General features: G+C 61.5%; 2 protein-coding genes across 3 annotated transcripts in view; both read right to left on the bottom strand.

Moving 5' to 3' along the window:
* The window catches only part of ABCA3 (ATP binding cassette subfamily A member 3), a 39,742-nt gene extending 24,752 nt beyond the window's left edge, over positions 1–14,990 (bottom strand). For both annotated transcript variants that reach the window (XM_062180168.1, XM_062180167.1), the window contains exons 1-7: positions 14,839–14,990; positions 8,029–8,233; positions 5,426–5,503; positions 5,077–5,341; positions 4,454–4,581; positions 3,393–3,558; positions 612–871 (exon numbers count right to left, since the gene is read on the bottom strand). In XM_062180168.1, coding sequence (XP_062036152.1) covers positions 612–871; positions 3,393–3,558; positions 4,454–4,581; positions 5,077–5,341; positions 5,426–5,479 — 873 coding nt within the window. In that variant the 5' untranslated portion in view covers positions 5,480–5,503; positions 8,029–8,233; positions 14,839–14,990. The remainder of the gene's footprint in view (positions 1–611; positions 872–3,392; positions 3,559–4,453; positions 4,582–5,076; positions 5,342–5,425; positions 5,504–8,028; positions 8,234–14,838) is intronic.
* The window catches only part of RNPS1 (RNA binding protein with serine rich domain 1), a 426,882-nt gene that overhangs the window by 36,675 nt on the left and 372,013 nt on the right, over positions 1–18,194 (bottom strand). The window lies entirely within an intron of this gene.

The following is an 18,194-nucleotide window of genomic DNA, read 5'->3' on the forward strand; positions in this document are numbered from 1 at the left end:
TTCACCCAGGTGGTCTTTATCGAGCCCGCGTGGCCGCGTGAGCACGCTTCAGGAGGATCCGAGAAAGCGGGACTGAGAGATGTTTGAAATTCATGGCTGGTTTTCCACAAGACGCATCTCCCGCGGATTCTGATGACTCCTCGGGGGACGCCGTGGTGCTCTTCACGGCTTCACTCCCCATTCCCTTACGCCCAAGTTTGCCAACACAGCAGCCCCTGACCCGCACACAGTGTTAGTTATCCTCCCGTTCAGCCGTCACCGTCCAACAGAGCAAAATCAACATCGTGCAGCTTGCACTGTCGGCCAGGGCCTGTCCCTGTGCTGAGCCCTCGCCGCCCCTGGGGCTGAAGGCTCTCGTGACGCACAACACAGCTCCAGGGCCACCCTTCCCTCCTGAGCGCGCCACACAGGAACCGGCACGCTTTCCCAGGGTCTGAAAACCCAGACACGCAGCCTGACTTCAAGGAAGCCCCAAGACCGGCTGGAGCCACAGAGCAGCGGGTGTGGGCGGACGGCGGGGCAGCCTGGAGATCAGGACCGCTCTGTCTCGGGACCTGCGACACAGCCGCGGGCGTCCCGGCGGCACCCCCGCCCCGCGCACGCGGGCTCACCTTCAGCTTCCGCTCCTTCTCCTGCACGACCGCGCGGATGATGGTGAGCGAGGCGTAGGTGAAGCTCAGCAGCAGCAGCAGGGGCAGCTGGTACTGGATGGCCACCAGGAAGGGGTCGGAGATGAAAGGCGGGTACGGGAACCTCTTCACGGTCACCGTGAGCTTCTGCAGGAGCTGCTGGGCAGAGGCGTTGGCGTGGTAGTGCATGATGGCTCTGTCCACGGCGTGCTGCACGGCCAGGAAGCCCTCCCGGACGTACCCTGGGTGTGGAGCAGAGGACAACAGGGGCCGGGAAAGCCACATCTTGGTGCTGCTCACCGGGAGAGCCGCCAGCACCCAACTGTGCAGGGGCATCCCTGGAGGGGCCACAGAGGGACTTTGCCCGATGCCCCCTCTGTGGACCCTGGGGCGCCTTGCACTGCCCAGTGGTCCCATGGGAGAAGGGGGGGGGACACATCCCACACCCACAGCAACTGAGAGGGTGACCCCTAGCAGTCTGGGAGCTGCAAGAAGAAAGTCGGCAAGGCAGGCGGAGGTGGAGGGCGGCGCTCTGAAAGGCACCTCCGAGGGGCGGGGGTGGAGCAGTGTCCCCAGGATCGCCATGCCCATGACAGCTGAGAACAGTGGGCACTGCTGAGTCCTGGGGGTCGGAGCCCCGCAGGGGCCTCACTGAGCTACAGAGCTTGCAGGCAGCATCCCCGGGGTCCCGCCCCTGTGGCCTCATGTCTGCCCTCTTCTACCCCTTGCTTGCTTTCAAGGGCCCCGTGATGAGGCTGGGCCTACAGGGGCAGCTGGCGACCACCCTGCCGTCCTGAGCTGCCACACCACCCGGCAGGCACAGGTGCCAGGCCCGAGGCTGTGGACCACGCTGGTGGGGGGGCTGCGGCTGTGCCGGCCGACAAGGCTTGTGCGCTCTGTAACGTCCCTGCGCTTGCTCCTTCCGACTCCCCAGAGTGCTCTGTAATACAACTCTCAGGAGGAAAAAGGCCCGGGGCGGGGAAGGGGGAGCAGGGGCAAAGTCGTCCAGTGGGCATGAGGTCCTGGAGAGACCCATCAGGAGAAGGCCTGAGGGCCCCAGGCCTGGGGCTCGGGACAGAGAGGGGACTCAGGCCACAGGAGCGGGTGGCATGGCACCCTCGGTTACACAGTGCAGTGACTCTCAGAACACCTGGAGTCCTGGGCTCCAGCCTCCCAAAGAGCGAAGGCCCAGCCACCCACGCACGGCCAGTGTGGGGCTGCCATGTGCGCACTTCCGCTGTCCCCTTGGCTCAGCCTTCTCATGGCTGCAGTCAGAGCAGGCGCTCAATGAGCGTCGCCTGCTGCGCGCTGAGGCCAGGGCTGGATGGGGGTGAATTATCGCCGCCAGCTGCTCTACCGCCTTGGACAGATGGGGACACAGAGGCCTGGGGAGTCGCCACACAGCTGAGCTCGGGCCCTGTCCTACAAGCAGCCTGGCTGCCACGTGATCGCACAGTTCTCTCGGGAGGTGGCAGGGGTGCGGCCTTGCAGCCTTCGTCCTCCTGGCTGGTGGCTGCCCGGCACCAGCCATCACCTGCGATCGGTCTTCCTCCCCATGCTGTGTCTGTGGTCATAAATAAACCACAGAGAACAGCCCTGGGCGCTGAATTCTCATCAGGGCATTAATGGGTCCAAGACGTGAACATCTTGGGGGCAGTGGGGGGCAAAACGGGCCTGGGGTGGAACAGGTGGCTGCAGGGTACCAGAGACCCCATCACAAGACGTCTGCCCGCCTCCGTCACCTGCCACAAGGTCTCCCCTTGCTCCAAGATCCAGGTTGGGGCTTCCTCTCTTCTGGAAGATTTTGAGCTTGCTCTGAAATCTGCCAGCCTTTACCCTGGGGATGTGTTCCGATGTGTTCCGAGCTTTGGAAGTTATCCCTGACTAACGGGAGGGGGATGAGGAGCCCCCAGCCAGCCCGGGGCTCAGGAGCCAGCGTCTGCTGCTGCAGCCACAAGTGGCCCAAGGGACAGCTGCACACGGTCCGTTCTGAGCCCTGGGTTTGGGGACCTGTCTGGGGCCTTCTGGGGTGCCTCAGACCTCACACCCTTCCTGCCCTCATCAGGGTCTGAAGTCTTGCTGTGGGACGTCAGCCCGAGGACAGACCCTGACGGCTCTGAACAGCGCCCTCAGACGCTGCTCCACGGAAGGACGTTCGCGCATCCTCCACTGAAACCTCTCACGGACCCTGCTGCCTGCCGGACGGGCTCTCCAGACAAGTGGAATGGCCAGCTCAGAACGCCCTGAACCCCGGACCAGGGCCTGCAGCTGGCCACGGCCCAGGGGCTGCTTCTCGCGCCGGGTCCTCGTCACTTCCCGGCTCTCCCTGGCTGGGTTCCAAGACACACCGCGCTTCAGAGGAGGCAAGCACACCAAGTGCCTGCCAAGGCCAGGCAGTGCAGGCCGCGGTCAGAACTGCCGGGGTGCCGGAGCAGCCCAGAGTCAGCTCGCAGTCAAGTCGCACTCAGCGGGTTGAACCACGGGTCAGACACATGAGGACTGCCGAGCTTAAAAAGCCCCTGAAACTGTACACAGAGGTGGCCAGGGGGAGAGGGAGATGCAAACCAGGCCCAAAGATCGAGCGCCAGCCAAAGCAGCCAGCGTCTCACGGAGGACGGGGGACACAGCCCGGGCTGTTTTCAGTTATCTGAGATCCTAGGAGCCAATCTTGATGCTCCTCCCTCCTCCTCCAGGCAGCAAGGCAGGTGCTCCCGCACAGAAATGCGAGAGCCGCGCCCCTCGGGCAGCCCCAGCGCTTCTCACCGGGCTCTCCGCCATCGGGCGACGCAGGCTCCCTCGGTCCCGGGTTCGGGAACAGTGGGAAGAGGGAGTTGGTGTGCCAGCCCTCGGTGTCTCTCAGGAGGAAGGCGCCTGACTGGGTCCACATGTAGTTTCTCCGCGTGTAACTGAACCGCAGGTGGTATTTCACCTGCAGAGACAGACAGACGACCTCGTGTTCTGAGCTCCAGACTGAGGAGCAGACGCCTGCTGAAACGAGGGAGAATTTGGGGCGGGGGGGGCATCACCGCAGCTGTCACACCTTGAACTCGCCGCCCCCGAAAACACCGCAGGTCCCAGGTGCCCGGAATGCGGGGGTGGGGGAAGTCCTCGGGGCACTTCTGGGACACCTGACAACGTGCCCTCACGGGGGACGCGTGGCTGATGGCCCCTGCTCAGGATCACTGGGGCCCCGCACCACCCGAGATGGGGTTGACAGCTTTGCAATCTCAATGCTGCCAGGCTGGCACACACACACAAAGTTCTTTCCTTTTTCTTTCTCCTCTGGATCAGGCTGACGTCCCCAGTACCAGTTTCCTGTCTTTCCTACTCAAGTCTACCCAGAGGCCTGGAAACAGCAAAACCTTTTATAAACGAGGGACCCAAAAGGGGTGGAAAGGCAGTGTGTACAGGCGGATAGATTTTCTAGATTGTTCTGAACCGGGCTGAACGTCATCTGGCCCCCTTTAGCAGGGATCAAGGTGGCACTGTGGGACCCAGAGGACTGTCTCACGTTTACTCCCATGCACACAGAGGTGCCTGGACAGAGTGGACCGGCCCCCGGGGAGGGGGCTGAGGCCCCGGTACCTGGACAGGGTGGACCGGCCCCCGGGGAGGGGGCTGAGGCCCCGGTGCCTGGACAGGGTGGACCGGTCCCTGGGGAGGGGGCTGAGGCCCCGGTGCCTGGACAGGGTGGACCGGCCCCCGGGGAGGGGGCTGAGGCCCCGGAGCCTGGACAGGGTGGACCGGCCCCCGGGGAGGGACTGAGGGCTTGATGACCCCGAGTGACAACTTCAGCACAGGGCGGGGTGCAGCGCGAGTCTCACCGCCAGGGGCAGGGGGTCCGTGCTGTGGCTGAATTCGTGCTCGAACACCACGGCGGCCAGCACGTTGGAGGAGCGGTTGTCGTACCTGATGTAGTCCTCGAAGTGCTTCTCGGAGGGAAAGCCGCGGACTGCGGAGAGAGCGTGGGAGCCAGCTGCCCGCCTGTCCCATCCGCGTGAGGGGCCTGGGAGCTTCAGGTCTTCTGCAGACGGAAACTAGATCTCCTAGGGCTTCGGGAGCCTTCCCTACGACTTGAGCCTCCATCTCTGGCACAGCAGGCGACCCCCGAACCCTCACCCTTCTTCAAAGCCGACAGCCGGGGCCACGTCCAGAAAAGGGGGCTCGCTGCGCGCTCGGCTGCGCTTGCCCCCGCGGCTACACTGCTTCCTTTGGCTGGGATCTGCTCAGGAATCCTTGGGGATTCCCGTCTCCGCTGCTGTCATCGGCCGCACCCCAGAACCAGACACTGCTTCCCTGGTCCCCAACAGCTCTGGGCACATGGCTGGCCAGGCCTCAACCCGTCGTAACTGAGTTGGACAGAGAGGCGCCCGGGGGGCCACGGTGACGGCCGGGAGAGGAGTTGCTGGGCACAGCGGCTGCGGGAACCCCTGTGCCCCGGTCTCACCTTTCATGTTGATCACCAGCGCCCTCCTGGCCCACTCGGTGATGGCCCTGGCAGCGTCACTGTGGGAAGGGACGTAAGCGAGCTCCCAGGCGTCCCCTGGTGGCGGGAAGTTGAAGAACAAGGGCAGCTCCTGGATGGACTGGCCCGGGTAGACGGTGGCGTTGGGCACGTTTTCCGACTGGATCTTCAAGCGAAGCCAGATCAGGATCCCGGAAAACAGCAAGGGCAGGAAGAGTTCCAGGGCGGTCACCAGAACCTTCCGCTTCTGGAAGGGAAAGGCAGCCCCGCTGACGGAGCAGTCCTGCCCTGCGTGTGCCCCCGCCCAGCGCCCTCCTGGGGCCACACCCACCTGCAGAGTGTAGTTCTTCCAGAGCAACAGTGCCAGCTGCCGGAGCGCGGCCATCTTCGCCAGCAGGGGACGGCGGCCCTGCAGCCAAGGACAGACAGTGTGGGCACGCGACCGAAGCACCGTGTCTGCGTTAGGGAAGAGCCACGGGCCGTCTTCCTGCACCGTTCTCACCTCCTCTTGAGACACCTGAGCGCTGGCCGCCCCCCTATCCTGTGTGGTCCAACAAAAACCATGTGCCTGTCTGGAGGCTTCTCTGCTCCCTATCGAATGAGAAGTCCACCGCACACCGTGACCGCTGAGGTGGACTTGTCCTCTGACCCACACTCTGCAGGCACCGTCTGTGGTCACTAGGAATTCTCTATTAGCAAATGCTCCAGCCTGTGGGAGTCCCGTCTGACCACTCCATCCTCCACTGAGAGACCCCCGGGGAACAAGACCCGCCGGGGAGTCCCAGCTGTGGCGATAGCTAAGACTTGAGAGGGCTGTGGGGGAGATGGACGCACAGGCCTGGAACGGGGGACCAGGAGCGGGCGGAGGACTGGTCACCTTGTCCTGCTGGCGTCTGAGGACAGGCGCTCCGGCCACCGTTACCAGCATGGTGCCGGCACAGGACTAAGCCACGCTTGCAGATCTACGTGACGTGTGAATGTAACGTTTAAATTTGGAGGAGAAAGCTGCTGAGAGATGACGACCAACCACAAGTGACGGCAGAATTAAGATTTACAAAGGCGTCCTCCACTGGTAAACCCACAGCACCAAATTTAGAGCACTTAACCAGGGGTTCACCAGATGCTAACCTGCGAGAGAAGGAGGTGGTCCGAACTAGCTCAGGGAGAGCCCCCAGCGCCCAGGAAACCAAAGGAGGCGGCTCCATCGGCTCAGGGCATACAGACAGAGCTGTGCAGCCTGAGGGGGGGGGGCAGGGGTGAGGGCAGGGACCCTGGACAACTCCTGGGCGCCACAGGAAGGCTGAGCCCCTCCCCACTCAGTGTCCTCACGTGGAGAAAGGCCCTGGGGAGTGGAGGGTTTCAGGTTCGGGTCATCCATGGCAAACCCTGACCAAAAGCCACCCTCGGTTAGACACAGGGCACACAGCACGCAGAGGGCGGCCCCAGAGCTCGGGGCAGAGCGATCTCCTTCCTGCTGGCTCCCGCCGGCGAGCATCACTGCTCTCGGGGTGGGCGGTCAGCCTCGCAGGTGAGGCGCCACGGAGGCGGCCGCTGTCCCCCATGCCCACGTCCCCCTGAGAGACCCCTGTCCCACCCCTCTGCCAGTGCAGAGCCGGGGACAGCAGTGAGGGCTCACTGAGCTCCCAGAGCTCGTGGGCAGGTGGGGATGGGCCAGCGGACAGCAGCTCCCTCTCTGTCTCTCCACCTCTCAAATAGGTACTTTTTACAAAAGACGCAGCTGGGGCCGGCGCTGTGGCATAGGGGGTAAAGCCACCTCCTGCAGTGCCGGCATCCCATATGGGTGCCAGTTCGAGTCCCGGCTGCTCCACTTCCGATCTAGCTCCCTGCTATGGCCTGGGAAAGCAGTGGAAGATGGTCCAAGTCCTTGGGCCCCTGCACCCGCGTGGGAGACCCGGAAGAAGCTCCTGGCTCCTGGCTTCGGATTGGTGCAGCTCCGGCTGTTGTGGCCATCTGGGGAGTGAACCAGTGGATGGAAGACCTCTCTCTCTCTCTCTCTCTCTGCGCCTCCTTCTCTCTCTAACTCTGACTTACAAATAAAGAAATGTCTTTAAAAAAAAAAAAAAAAAAAGATGCAGGCCAGCGCCGTGGCTCACCAGGCTAATCCTCTGCCTGCAGTGCCGGCACACCGGGTTCTAGTCCCAGCTGGGGAGCTGGTTCTGTCCCGGTTGCTCCTCTTCCAGGCCAGCTCTCTGCTGTGGCCTGGGAGTACAGTGGAGGATGGCCCAAGTGCTTGGGCCCTGCACCCCATGGGAGACCAGGAGAAGCACCTGGCTCCTGGCTTTGGATTGGCACAGCGCGCCGGCCTTAGCAGCCATTTGGGGGGTGAACCAACGGAAGGAAGCCCTTTCTCTCTGTCTCTCTGTCTCTCTTATTAACTCTGCCTGTAAAAAAAAAAAAAAAGATGCAGCTGTCGATGTGTCTCTGACTACTTAAACACGGATGCTTTAAGCAGCAGCCAGTGAACGTCGGTAGAAGACACAACTGCAAGGAATTATTTCAGATTAATTTAAGATGACTTTTAATGAACCACATGGTCAAAATGTGAGGCCCTGGAGGCTAACACAGTAGGCAGTGACGAGTGGCAGCTTAATAAACCATCCCACTTCTAGGACTGACGCGGGGAGAGACTGCCGTTGAGCAGGCCCGTGGCTCGTGAACGGCTTCTAGGGGTGCTTCAGGCAAAGAGGGGGAGGGGGCCCTGCCTGCAGGTGGGACCGGCCATGCCCAACAAGGCCATCCAGATGGGCAGCTGGTGTGGCCAAGGTGAGCGTCCTGCCTCCACCAGGGAGGACCAGAAAGAAGCCTCTGGTCAGAGAAGCCGGGCCGAGAAAGGAAACGTCCCGGTGCTGAATCCTGTCCCCCCCAGGCCCAGGCAGGGAGGGAAGGGCACAAGTCGCGCAGTCCAGAACTGACCTGAATCTTGGAGAGGCTCGGACCGTGGGTCTCCCTGCAGGGCTACGGCAGCACTGTCTGGAAGGCGGTGGCCCTGTGCAGAGGGCTCCGGGGCGGGGCCGGCGAGCCTCTCGAGTGTGGCAGGGTGGCCCAGGGGTGTGGGAGAGCGGAGGCCTCCAGGGACATCAGGAGGGGCGGGAGCCTCCCCGGCATGACTGTCCGTCACCTTTGGGCAGATGGAGGGCACGCTCATGCTATTTGCAAAATGTTCACGAGGCATCTCTCCCCTTGCAAGCATGCTGGCTAACCCCGGGGAAGACTGAAGCAGAGACGCGGTCGGGACGCAGGTGCCTCCATGGTAGCTCTCGGGTGCCGCCCGGCGCATGGCCACGGAAGCAGCACGCTTCCACAGCCTCCGCACTCGGCCCCGGCCTCTGCCATCAACCCGCTTTGCCAGACGAAGAAACCAAGAGGAAGTTCTGTGGCCCGAGGAGACAGGACAGGGACGCTGCAGGGCCAGGATCTGAACCTCGGCCCATTGTATACGTCGAGTGTGTGTTCTTAACCACCGCGCCCCACATCCTGCAGAGCCTACAAAAGGGACTGTCTTTGTAAAAATCTTACACACGGCTCCCCGAACATCAGAAACCGACAGGAGACACGCAGCCCGCGAGCTGCACTGCCGCACCGGCGTCTCGCCGGCCTGCTGCCTCGTGTGTGTGGCGCTTCAACTAAGTCTCACTGACCTCTACTTGGGTCTGCTGTCTGAGTGAAAGAAGCTGAAAAGAGGAAACCCCAGAATTACAAAATCTGGAAAGCTCTCTGGTTATGAAAGCAATGTACACGGGAGAAGGAAGTCAACGCTTCTGCAAACACTCCACACGGGCAGCAGGGTCCCTGGAAGTGGGGCTGGCCGCGATCCAGGCCTGGCCGCTACTCTAAGGCAAACAGGCTTGACTCTGGCCGCTGGTGGAGCCGCCCGCCCCACTAGAGCGCCTTCGAGAACTTCCCTCTGAAGAGGGGTCACTTCAGGCCTCCCAGGGACACGGTCGGGAAGGGGAAAGCCAATCACCGCTCCCCCCCACCCCCCGAAAGCCCTATTTGCTTACTGTTGAGAAATTAAACATTACTCAAGCCCTCGAGTATCTCATCGCTAGTTTTCAGGTGAGCAATTGGCCGGGCGCAGAGCTACTGCAAACTTGGGGCTCTAATCTCTGAGAATGCTCTGGATGGCTCGCCAGGATTCCTCCAAAAACAGTTCTTCCTGTAACTGCCATTGGCTTAAGAGCCACTGGTCGTGCCAGTCTGTGGGCACCTGGTCTTCAGGGGCCACGGCTTGGCAGCCCGCTGGAGAAATGCCAAACACCTCCACCTCTGTGTGTGTGTTTTCTCCTCCATTGTGGGCTTGAATTTGACATCTAATTTCTATGTGCCCATTCAATTAAAAATATTTAATATTTATCTTCTTTTATTTGAAAGGTAGAGAGAGAGAGAGAGAGAGAATGAATCTTCTATCTGCTGGTTTTCTTCCCAAATGCCTCCAACAGTCAGGGCTGGGTGAGGACGAAGCCAGGAACCCAGAACTCCATCGGGTTCTCTCCGAAGGGTGGCAGGCACCCAAGTGCCTGAGCCGTCACCTGCTGCCTCCAAGGATGCACATTCGCGGGAAGCTGGAATCAGGCCTGAGCTGGGACTCAAACCCAGGCACCGACGTGGGACAGGGGCGTCTCAGCGGCATCTCAGCTGCCGTGCCTAGAGCCCACCCCTCTATGTACTCATCCACTCGAAGGTATTGTCTCCGTACGTGTGGAGCAGCGTGGTGGTAATGCTTCACACAGGTCACTGCCGAGTGGCCTGGAGACCAGTGAGAAGTGGACGGGGTCCCTGTACAAGGCACAAGGCTGTCCCACCACGGCACGCGTCCTTGCTGCGTTCTGAGCTCAGGTGTGCCCCCCTCCACAGATGCAAGGCTCAGAGGACGGTATGCGGAAAGAGGGGGCCTCAACAGAGCCCCAAACAGACGACCCAGTGCCACACAGAGACCGCCAACCACACTCTGCTCATGCTGCCAAAGGCGTGAAACACGCGCCCTGGCAGGTGGCGCATCTTCAGCCAGGAAGGCATCTTAACATCTGCTGGTGGTGGCCATGGACTCTGCGGGTACACGACACAGAAGACATGCGTTCAACAAGCGTCTCCCTTGTGCTTGCTGTGTGACCGGCACCGGCTACAGACGTGGGGATGAAAACGTAGCATTCTCAGCCCAGAGTGTGTGGCCTGCAAGTGTACCTGCTGAGACCGGAGCTAAGTATCACAGGAGACTGGAGAGGACAGGGACCAACTCTGGGCGCCCGTGCAGCAGTGACACACAGGGTTGGCCCTGGAAGGCTCGGCGAGGAGGGGACACAGGGTGCTGGCCACGAGCAGCTCAGTAGTCGGGCTGGGGAGGGGAACAGTGACTTGTGCCGTGCGGCTGGAACTTCCACACAGAGGTGGCAGCAGGGAGTGAGCCAGAAAGAGTGGACCCAGGCCCACCTGGCCAAGGCCTCAGGTGCAGACCCAAGCCCACCTGGCCAAGGCCTCAGGTGCTGTACTGAGAAGGGGGCTGGATGCGTCCCAGGTGTGGCCAACACGTGATCTCTGGGCAGGTGGGCAGGGTGCAGGCAGTAAAACTCTGTTTTCTTTAAAAATGGGAAAAAATGACTAACATTTGGCACAGCACACGGTGGACCCTGGTGCTTTTGCTGGTCTGTGCGTCTGGCTGCAGCATCCCAGTGGGAGGTCCCCGTCTACACGTTTCCTTGAAGCGGCTCACACAGTGGTAGAGCTTACACGCCACAGGGTATCACGGCTGTAGTCAGTTAAAAAACAGTTGGGGGGGTGGGAGGCTGGCGCTATGGCACAGCAGCTTAAATCCCTGGTCTGCAGTGCTGGCATCCTACATGGGTGCTGGTTCGAGTCCCAGCTGTTCCACTTCTGATCCAGCTCTCTGCTATGGCCTAGGAGAGCAGTGGAAGATGGCCCAAGTCCTTGGGCCCCTGCACCCATATGGGGGACCCAGAAGACACTCCTGGCTCCTGATAGGTGCAGCTCCAGCTGTTGTGGCCATCTGGGGAGTGAACCAGCAGATGGAAGACCTCTCTGTAACTCTGCCTTTCAAATAAATAAATCTTAAACAACAACAACAACAACAGGCCAGTGCCGTGGCTCACTAGACTAATCCTCCGCCTGCGGCGCCAGCACCCCGGGTTCTAGTCCCGGTTGCCCCTCTTCCTGTCCAGCTCTCTGCTGTGGCCCGGAAAGGCAGTGGAGGATGGCCCAAGTCCTTGGGCCCTGCACCCGCATGGGAGACCAGGAGGAAGCACCTGGCTCCTGGCTTCGGATTGGCGCAACACGCTGGCCGCGGTAGCCATTTGGGGGGTGAACCAACGGAAGGAAGACCTTTTTCTCTGTCTCTCTCTCTGTCTAACTCTGCCTGTCAAAAAACAAAAAACAAAAAAACAACAGTACAGGGTGGGCATTTGGCCTAGGGTTTAAGCTACTGGTTGGGAAACCTGCAGCTGGTACTGGCGTACTTGGGTTCAAGTCCCGGCTCCACCACTAATTCCAGTGTCCTGCTGAATGCATTCCAGGAGCCACTAGATGGTGGCCCGAGTTCGCTCCCTGCCACCCCCTGGATGGCAGACCTGGATTCCGTCCCTGTCTCATGGCATCGGCCTGGCCCAGCAGTGCTGCTGTGGGCCTCTGAGGAGTCAGCTAGTGGATGCAAGCTCTCTCCCCCGTCTTCTGCCTTTCAAATAAAGGTTTTAAAAAATAAAAAAAAGTTTACAAAAAGCAGGGGTACTTGACCACAAGGCTTTGTTTCAGACAAGCAGGTCTGCAGGCCAGCTCTTGTACCGGTGACACGCTGGGGGTTAATTCACGTTGACTTCTCGATGCCCTTTGAAAGGCCCACAGGTTCACGACACATCAAGACAGCGGCATGACTATGACTCACGTGTAACATACGTGGAGGTGCACAGAGACAAGTCCCAGGTCGACTTGCTCGCTCAGCCACCCCTGTGTGGCTGAGCAGGGACAAATCCCAGCTGCAGTGGCCGCCCCAGAGCCTGGGGGCAGGCCCAGGTGGGGACCGAGCTCGAGGGTCCCTGGCTCTATCCACGGCTGGAGGCGCTGTCTCCCCAGAATCCCTGGCTCTGAGTTTACTATGATGCCTATGGCAGAGGCTGGAACGGCCTAAGCCAAGGGGGGCCGTTGGGAGAGTTCCACGAAACGTGGGCTGCTGTCCACCGTCCTGATCTTTGCGGCGGCCTCAGCCCCACCCCTGCCCTGCAGGCTGCGGAGCTTCTTCAGGTGCAGGGAATGAGGTAACGAGGCAATCGGCGTCCCTGGGGAGGTTACCATGGCTCTTCGGTATCCAGCAAGGCCTCACTACAGGCTCCCGGGAAGCAGTCCGTCAGTCTGTGGATGCCAAGCCTCCCCAGATACACAAATGCCTCTGGGCCACTCAGGGGAGGGGGCACTGGCAGCACGGACGGGGGCTTCCAGGCCTCTCTCTCTCCCACAAGGTGTGGACCTGCAGTGTTCCTGCCAGCCTGGACTGCCCCCGCCCCCCCCCCCCCGTCACTTCCCAGCCCACTCCCAACGCCACGCCCTGGGCACTGCTTCTGCTGCTCAATTCGCCGCCTGATCCCCTATCAGAGGGCCTGGATTGGAGCCCTGGCTCCACCTCTGATCCAGTTTGCTCCCAGAGTGCACCCTGGGACACACAGACGACAGCTCAAGTCCTTGGGTCCCTGCTGCCCATGTGGGAGACCCAGATGGAGTTCCAGGCTCCTGGAACTTGGGCTCCACAGCCTGGCCCCGCCGTGGCTGTTGTGGGCGTTCGGGGAGTGAACCAGCAGATGGAAGATTTCTTTCTTGTTTTTAAGATTGATTCATCTGTTTGAAAGTCAGAATTATAGAGGAAAGAAACAAGGTCTTCCAACCTCTGGTTCACTCCCCAAATGGCCTCAACAGCCAGGGCTGGGCCAAACTGAAGCCAGCAGCCGGGTCTCCCACGTGGGTGCCAGAGGCCCAAACACACGGGTCATCTTCCACTGCTTTTCCCAGGCCCTTAGCAGGGAGCTGGATTGGAAGTGGAGCAGCCAGGACAGGAACCGGTGCCCATATGGGATACTGGCACTGCAGGTGGCGGCTTTACCTGCTGCGCCACAACACTGACCTCTGGAAGATTTCTCTCTTTCTCTCTCTGCCTTTCAAATAAAATGGAAATGGATCAATAAAAACTAAGAAAACAACAACTAAAGTCTGAGGTCCCTGGAGATTCTGGGCTCTGGGGTGGATACAGGAACGTTTCCCCAGGTGAGTCTAACATCCAGCCCGGGGGGGGGGGGGGGGCTTGTGCTGTCGCTGAAGCTCTGCCCCCCAGCCCCACACCTGTGGCCACCGCAGCTACTTTGCTGGACGAGCTGCGGCACTGGTCTCATTCGACATCACAGTTCCTTCTGAACGGACCGTCCCTTCCACTCCGTCCGGAGGCTCCCAGGGCAAGGACCCCGTCCGCCGAGAGGCCGTCGGAGAGGGGGCAGGCTCCCGGTTAGAGGAGGCCTCAGCTCCGCAGAGCAGGCCCTGGTCATCCTGGGAAGCAGGGCTGCTGGGGCAAAGGCCAGCCCAGGAGTCGGCCCAGGCCTCTGCATCTTGCCGGGTCAGAACAGGCTCCCCGGGGCTGCCTGGCACACGCGCCACCGGAGGCCAAAGTCTCTCAAGAAACAACAGGAGCTGCCCTAAGGCTGTCTCAGCATGGCGGACGGAGCAACCGGTGTCCTGTGTCAGAGTAACCAAGCGTGCAACTGAAAAGAATTCTCGAATACATTTTTTAAAAAGTGGGGCGAGGGGCAATCTCCCGGCACTTTTACCTGTTCCCCCCTTTCTCCCACACTTCCGCGAGGCAAACTTTCTAAAACGGTCGGCGTCCTCCCAAGTGTGCAGGAGGCAGGAGCAAAACTTTATTCAGACGCTACGGGTGCTCAGGAGGACCCAGAGGAAGGTGACCCCCGCGCCACGCCCGGGTCTGCACCCGGCCCCGTGACTCACTGCGCGAGCATTTCCCTGCGCCTGTCTCGCGTGGAGAGCCGACCCACAGGCCAGGAGGCACAGAGCAGCCCCCGGAGGCGACAGCTTTCCCTGTGTCACTCCCCAGGAGGCGCAGAGGGCCGCGCCCCACACAACGCACACCGTGCACCTGCCGGAGCCCCTCGCCCAAACCGCCCTGCCCTCTGGGGCTTGGGGCCGGCCGGGAAGAGAGCCCCAGCCGCAGGCGCACGCATCCCGCCCGCGCCGGGGGCTCCGCTCCCGTGCCCACCCCAGGGAGGGTGGCGGACACTCACGCCACCCAGGCTGGACGTCGGGAATGCGGCGGGCGGGCGCAGGGCGGGGTGCGGCTCTTCCCCGCCGCTGCGGGAACCCGCGCCGAGACGAGCGGGGCGTCCCCGCGGCCCTGCCTCGCCCCAGCCGGGGACGCGGGCGCCATGCCAGCCCCGGGCGCGCAGAGGCCCGCGCCCTTCTGCGACGGCGCCTTCGTCCACCTCCCGGCTCCGCACAAAGGGCTCCGCGGGCACCAAGTTTCTGCGGCGGCGCCCGCAGGGAAGTGGACACACCCAAAGCGCCCCGAATCTAACAGCGCGGCGGGGGCTGCGGGAGGCGCCTCGGGGCGGGGGTGCGGGGCTGCGGGAGAGGACGAGGGCGGGCAGAGCCGACCGGGCGCGGACGCGGCCCCGGAGCCGCGAGCCTGGGAGCGAGCGCGCGAACAGGGGTCCCGGCGGCACTCACCGACGCTCAGCGCCGGGCGGCGGCGGCCGGCGCGCGGCCCTCTCGCAGTGTCCCCTCCCTCGGCACCCCCGGTTCTGCTCCAGCCCTGCAGGGGCGGCGGCGGCCGGCGCTGACAGCTCCCAGGCCGCCCCGCCGGAGAGCAGGCACCTGCCACCAGCGACCTGCGGGCGCACGGGGCGGCTCCGCTCCCGCAGGAGGCGCGCCCGGCTCGCGCGTGCGCAGACCGTCGCCCCTGCAGGTGCCGGACCACCCCCGCCAGCTTCAGCCGCCTCAGCCCTACCGACCCGCGCCTGCGCAGTGCTCCGCGCCTGCCCGCCGTCCGAAAGGGGGCGCGCTGCACGGCGCCTGCGCAGTCGGTCCTCCCTGCGGGTACGCGGCTCCCTCGCACCCACTCAACTGCGCGTGCGTAGTGCCCCGCCCGCGCCCGTGTCCGACAGGGGGCGCGCGGCGCGCGGGACGCCCGGGGAAGCCCACACACGAGGCGAGGCGGCCGCCGGCAGGACTCGCTCGGCCCACATGTGCTTCTGAAACAGTCGCCTCGGAACTTTGACGCCTTCGGGCCGTTTTTCCGTTTCCCGTTCCTCGCTGTCTGTCCGTGGCCATTTGCTCCGCCTGGCGCGTTACTCTTGTCACCAAGGACAGCGAGGAACCTTCTGGATCGTCCCTTCCGGGCTGGCCGCGAGTGGAGGGGCGGTCCGGCACCCCAAGGTGTGGCCGCGTGCTGTCACCGCAGGCTGGAGGGCCCCAAAGGGTCGGGGTCTGCTCAGGCCAGGGGGTCCCGGGGGGAGTTTCGGGCTGCAGGGGGGTCGGGGAGGCGCTGGGGTCACCTCAGGCAGTAGGGTCCCGGGGTGGGCTGGGGTCTAGGTCACCTCAGGAGGGCGGGGGGGGGAATGCCGGGGTCACCTCAGGTAGGAGGGCGGGGGGCTCCTGGTGACGGGGTCAAAGGCCACAGCCTCAGGGGCTCGGGGTCACCTCAGGAGGGCCGGGGGGGGGCACGCCGGGGTCACCTCAGGTAGGAGGGCGGGGGGCTCCTGGTGACGGGGTCAAAGGCCACAGTCTCAGGGGCTCAGGGTCACCTCAGGAGGGCCGGGGGGGGGCACGCCGGGGTCACCTCAGGTAGGAGGGCGGGGGGCTCCTGGTGACGGGGTCAAAGGCCACAGCCTCAGGGGCTCGGGGTCACCTCAGGAGGGCGGGGGGGGGCACGCCGGGGTCACCTCAGGTAGGAGGGCGGGGGGCTCCTGGTGACGGGGTCAAAGGCCACAGCCTCAGGGGCTCGGGGTCACCTCAGGAGGGCCGGGGGGGGGCACGCCGGGGTCACCTCAGGTAGGAGGGCGGGGGGCTCCTGGTGACGGGGTCAAAGGCCACAGCCTCAGGGGCTCAGGGTCACCTCAGGAGGGCGGGGGGGCTCCTGGTGACGGGGTCAAAGGCCACAGCCTCAGGGGCTCGGGGTCACCCGGGCGTGGCAGGGACCGGGCGGGTGAGGCCGCCGGGCGGAGAGCTGGGCAGCGCGCGGCCAACAGTTTCCGCGGAGCGGGTCCAGTGGGTCCCCGCTCCCCGCCGGACCCGAAGCCGAGTCGCGCCCCTGGTGAGAGAGGCCGGCGGCCGGCCCCTCGGGCGCGGTCTGTGCCCCGCCGCTCCTGGGGCTCCTTCCGGCCGTGGGGTGCGGGCGTGTGCCCCTTTTGTTGTAGCCCTTGTGCTACCTTGCGTGGTGGTCTGTGGGCCCCGAAGCGGACGCTGAGGACAGGGCTGTGTGTGCCTCCCCGGGGTATCCCGGGTCCCAGGGCGCCTGGCGTGGGGAGGTTCCAGCCAAATGCCTGTTAAACGGAGTCAGGGAGGCCTGGTCCGGACTGGCGTGGCGGTGTCATGTCACCTGTCTGAAGCTCCATTTCCTTATCCCTAGAGTTCAACCGGTAACGATACTAATACTGGAAAACGTGGGGGGTTTTGCTTTTGTTTTTGAGGGTCGTGTGAGCAAATGCCGGTTTAACTGCTCATCACAATGCCTGGCACATAAATGCCCAATACATGATAGAATATTTTCCAACTAATCTGCCTAGTGAGCATGCGGGGGAAAAAGGTCATCGAAGGCAGTTACCGGATGGGTGGAGGGGAGCGAACACCTTAAAAACGTTTCCTCCTCCCTCACAGATTGCACAGCCCATGTCCCCAAACCCTGTCCTCTGTGCCCTGCCACAGTGTGTGAACCTGGCCCACTGACTGGCTTTTCTCTTCACCTTGCCTCTTCAATCTTTTTTTTTCCTCCCAAAAAACCTGTTTTTGTGATTTCCAACTTGGATTGGCTAGAACTTGAAGTTTTCCCCAGCCTCTCCAGTTGTGTATAACCAAATGGAGGAACAAAGCTGTCGGACTCAGAATTTCGCTTAGATGAAAGGTGAGAGGCAGGTGTTTCCTAGATGAAGAGCGCTGCAAAGAGTACTACTTTTGTATCTTTGTTCTCAACTCTGGCAGTGCGCCTGCTGTCGACATTAGTATTAGCAGTCTAAGCTGGAGCTGGAGCTCACCAGCAAAGAGGTGGCTTGTACACAGATTTCAGGCTCGGGGTTCCTGTTAAAAATTGTTGCCTACAGTGAGCTGGACTCTTCTGATGCCCTTTAGCAGCCAGTGAAAAAGTCATCAAATTGTACTCAATGCCCAATATTAAAAAAAAAAAAAAAAGCTAGATACTCCATCTCCAAGTGGGGGCTGAGTATATAGTATATATGATCATAATTTGTTCAGTCACCCAGGAGAGCTGAGACTGGAATCCAGGTGTTCAGGTTGCTGGACTCCTAGCACGTTGTGGTGCCAGAATTCTCAATCACGTTCATGTACTGTGAATAATCAAGTCTGCCAGGACATTGCTGAGTATACCCCTTGAGGTTACCAGGGCTCGAGTATTTCTTCCCTCAGAATCAGTAGCGAAAGCTCTAGTGGATCGCGACACAAATGCTACAGCTTTACAAAAGGCAGAGGACCTAGCTGTTACACCAGTTGACACACACACACACACACACACACACATATATATATATATATATAGAGAGAGAGAGACATATATATAAAATGATGTGTGTATATTATATATTTTATGACATATTTTATGTTTTATTGAAGCCAGTTCCTAATTTCTTTCGAAGGACCACAAATACTATCTATAATCTATGACTCTGTCTATTGTATACCAGTGCCCAAGTTGCTGGTATTCAGTGTAGCATTTGGGACTTCTCTGATTATTTCCACAGGAATGATGTTATAATTTGGGGATGAATTCTAGACCAATGGCTGTACACATATTCCTTCATTCAGTGACTAAGAGGCATTATATAGTAATGGTTAACACTGCTTATGCACTCTGG

Source organism: Lepus europaeus, chromosome 21, assembly GCF_033115175.1.
Source record: "Lepus europaeus isolate LE1 chromosome 21, mLepTim1.pri, whole genome shotgun sequence".
NCBI lineage: Eukaryota > Metazoa > Chordata > Mammalia > Lagomorpha > Leporidae > Lepus > Lepus europaeus.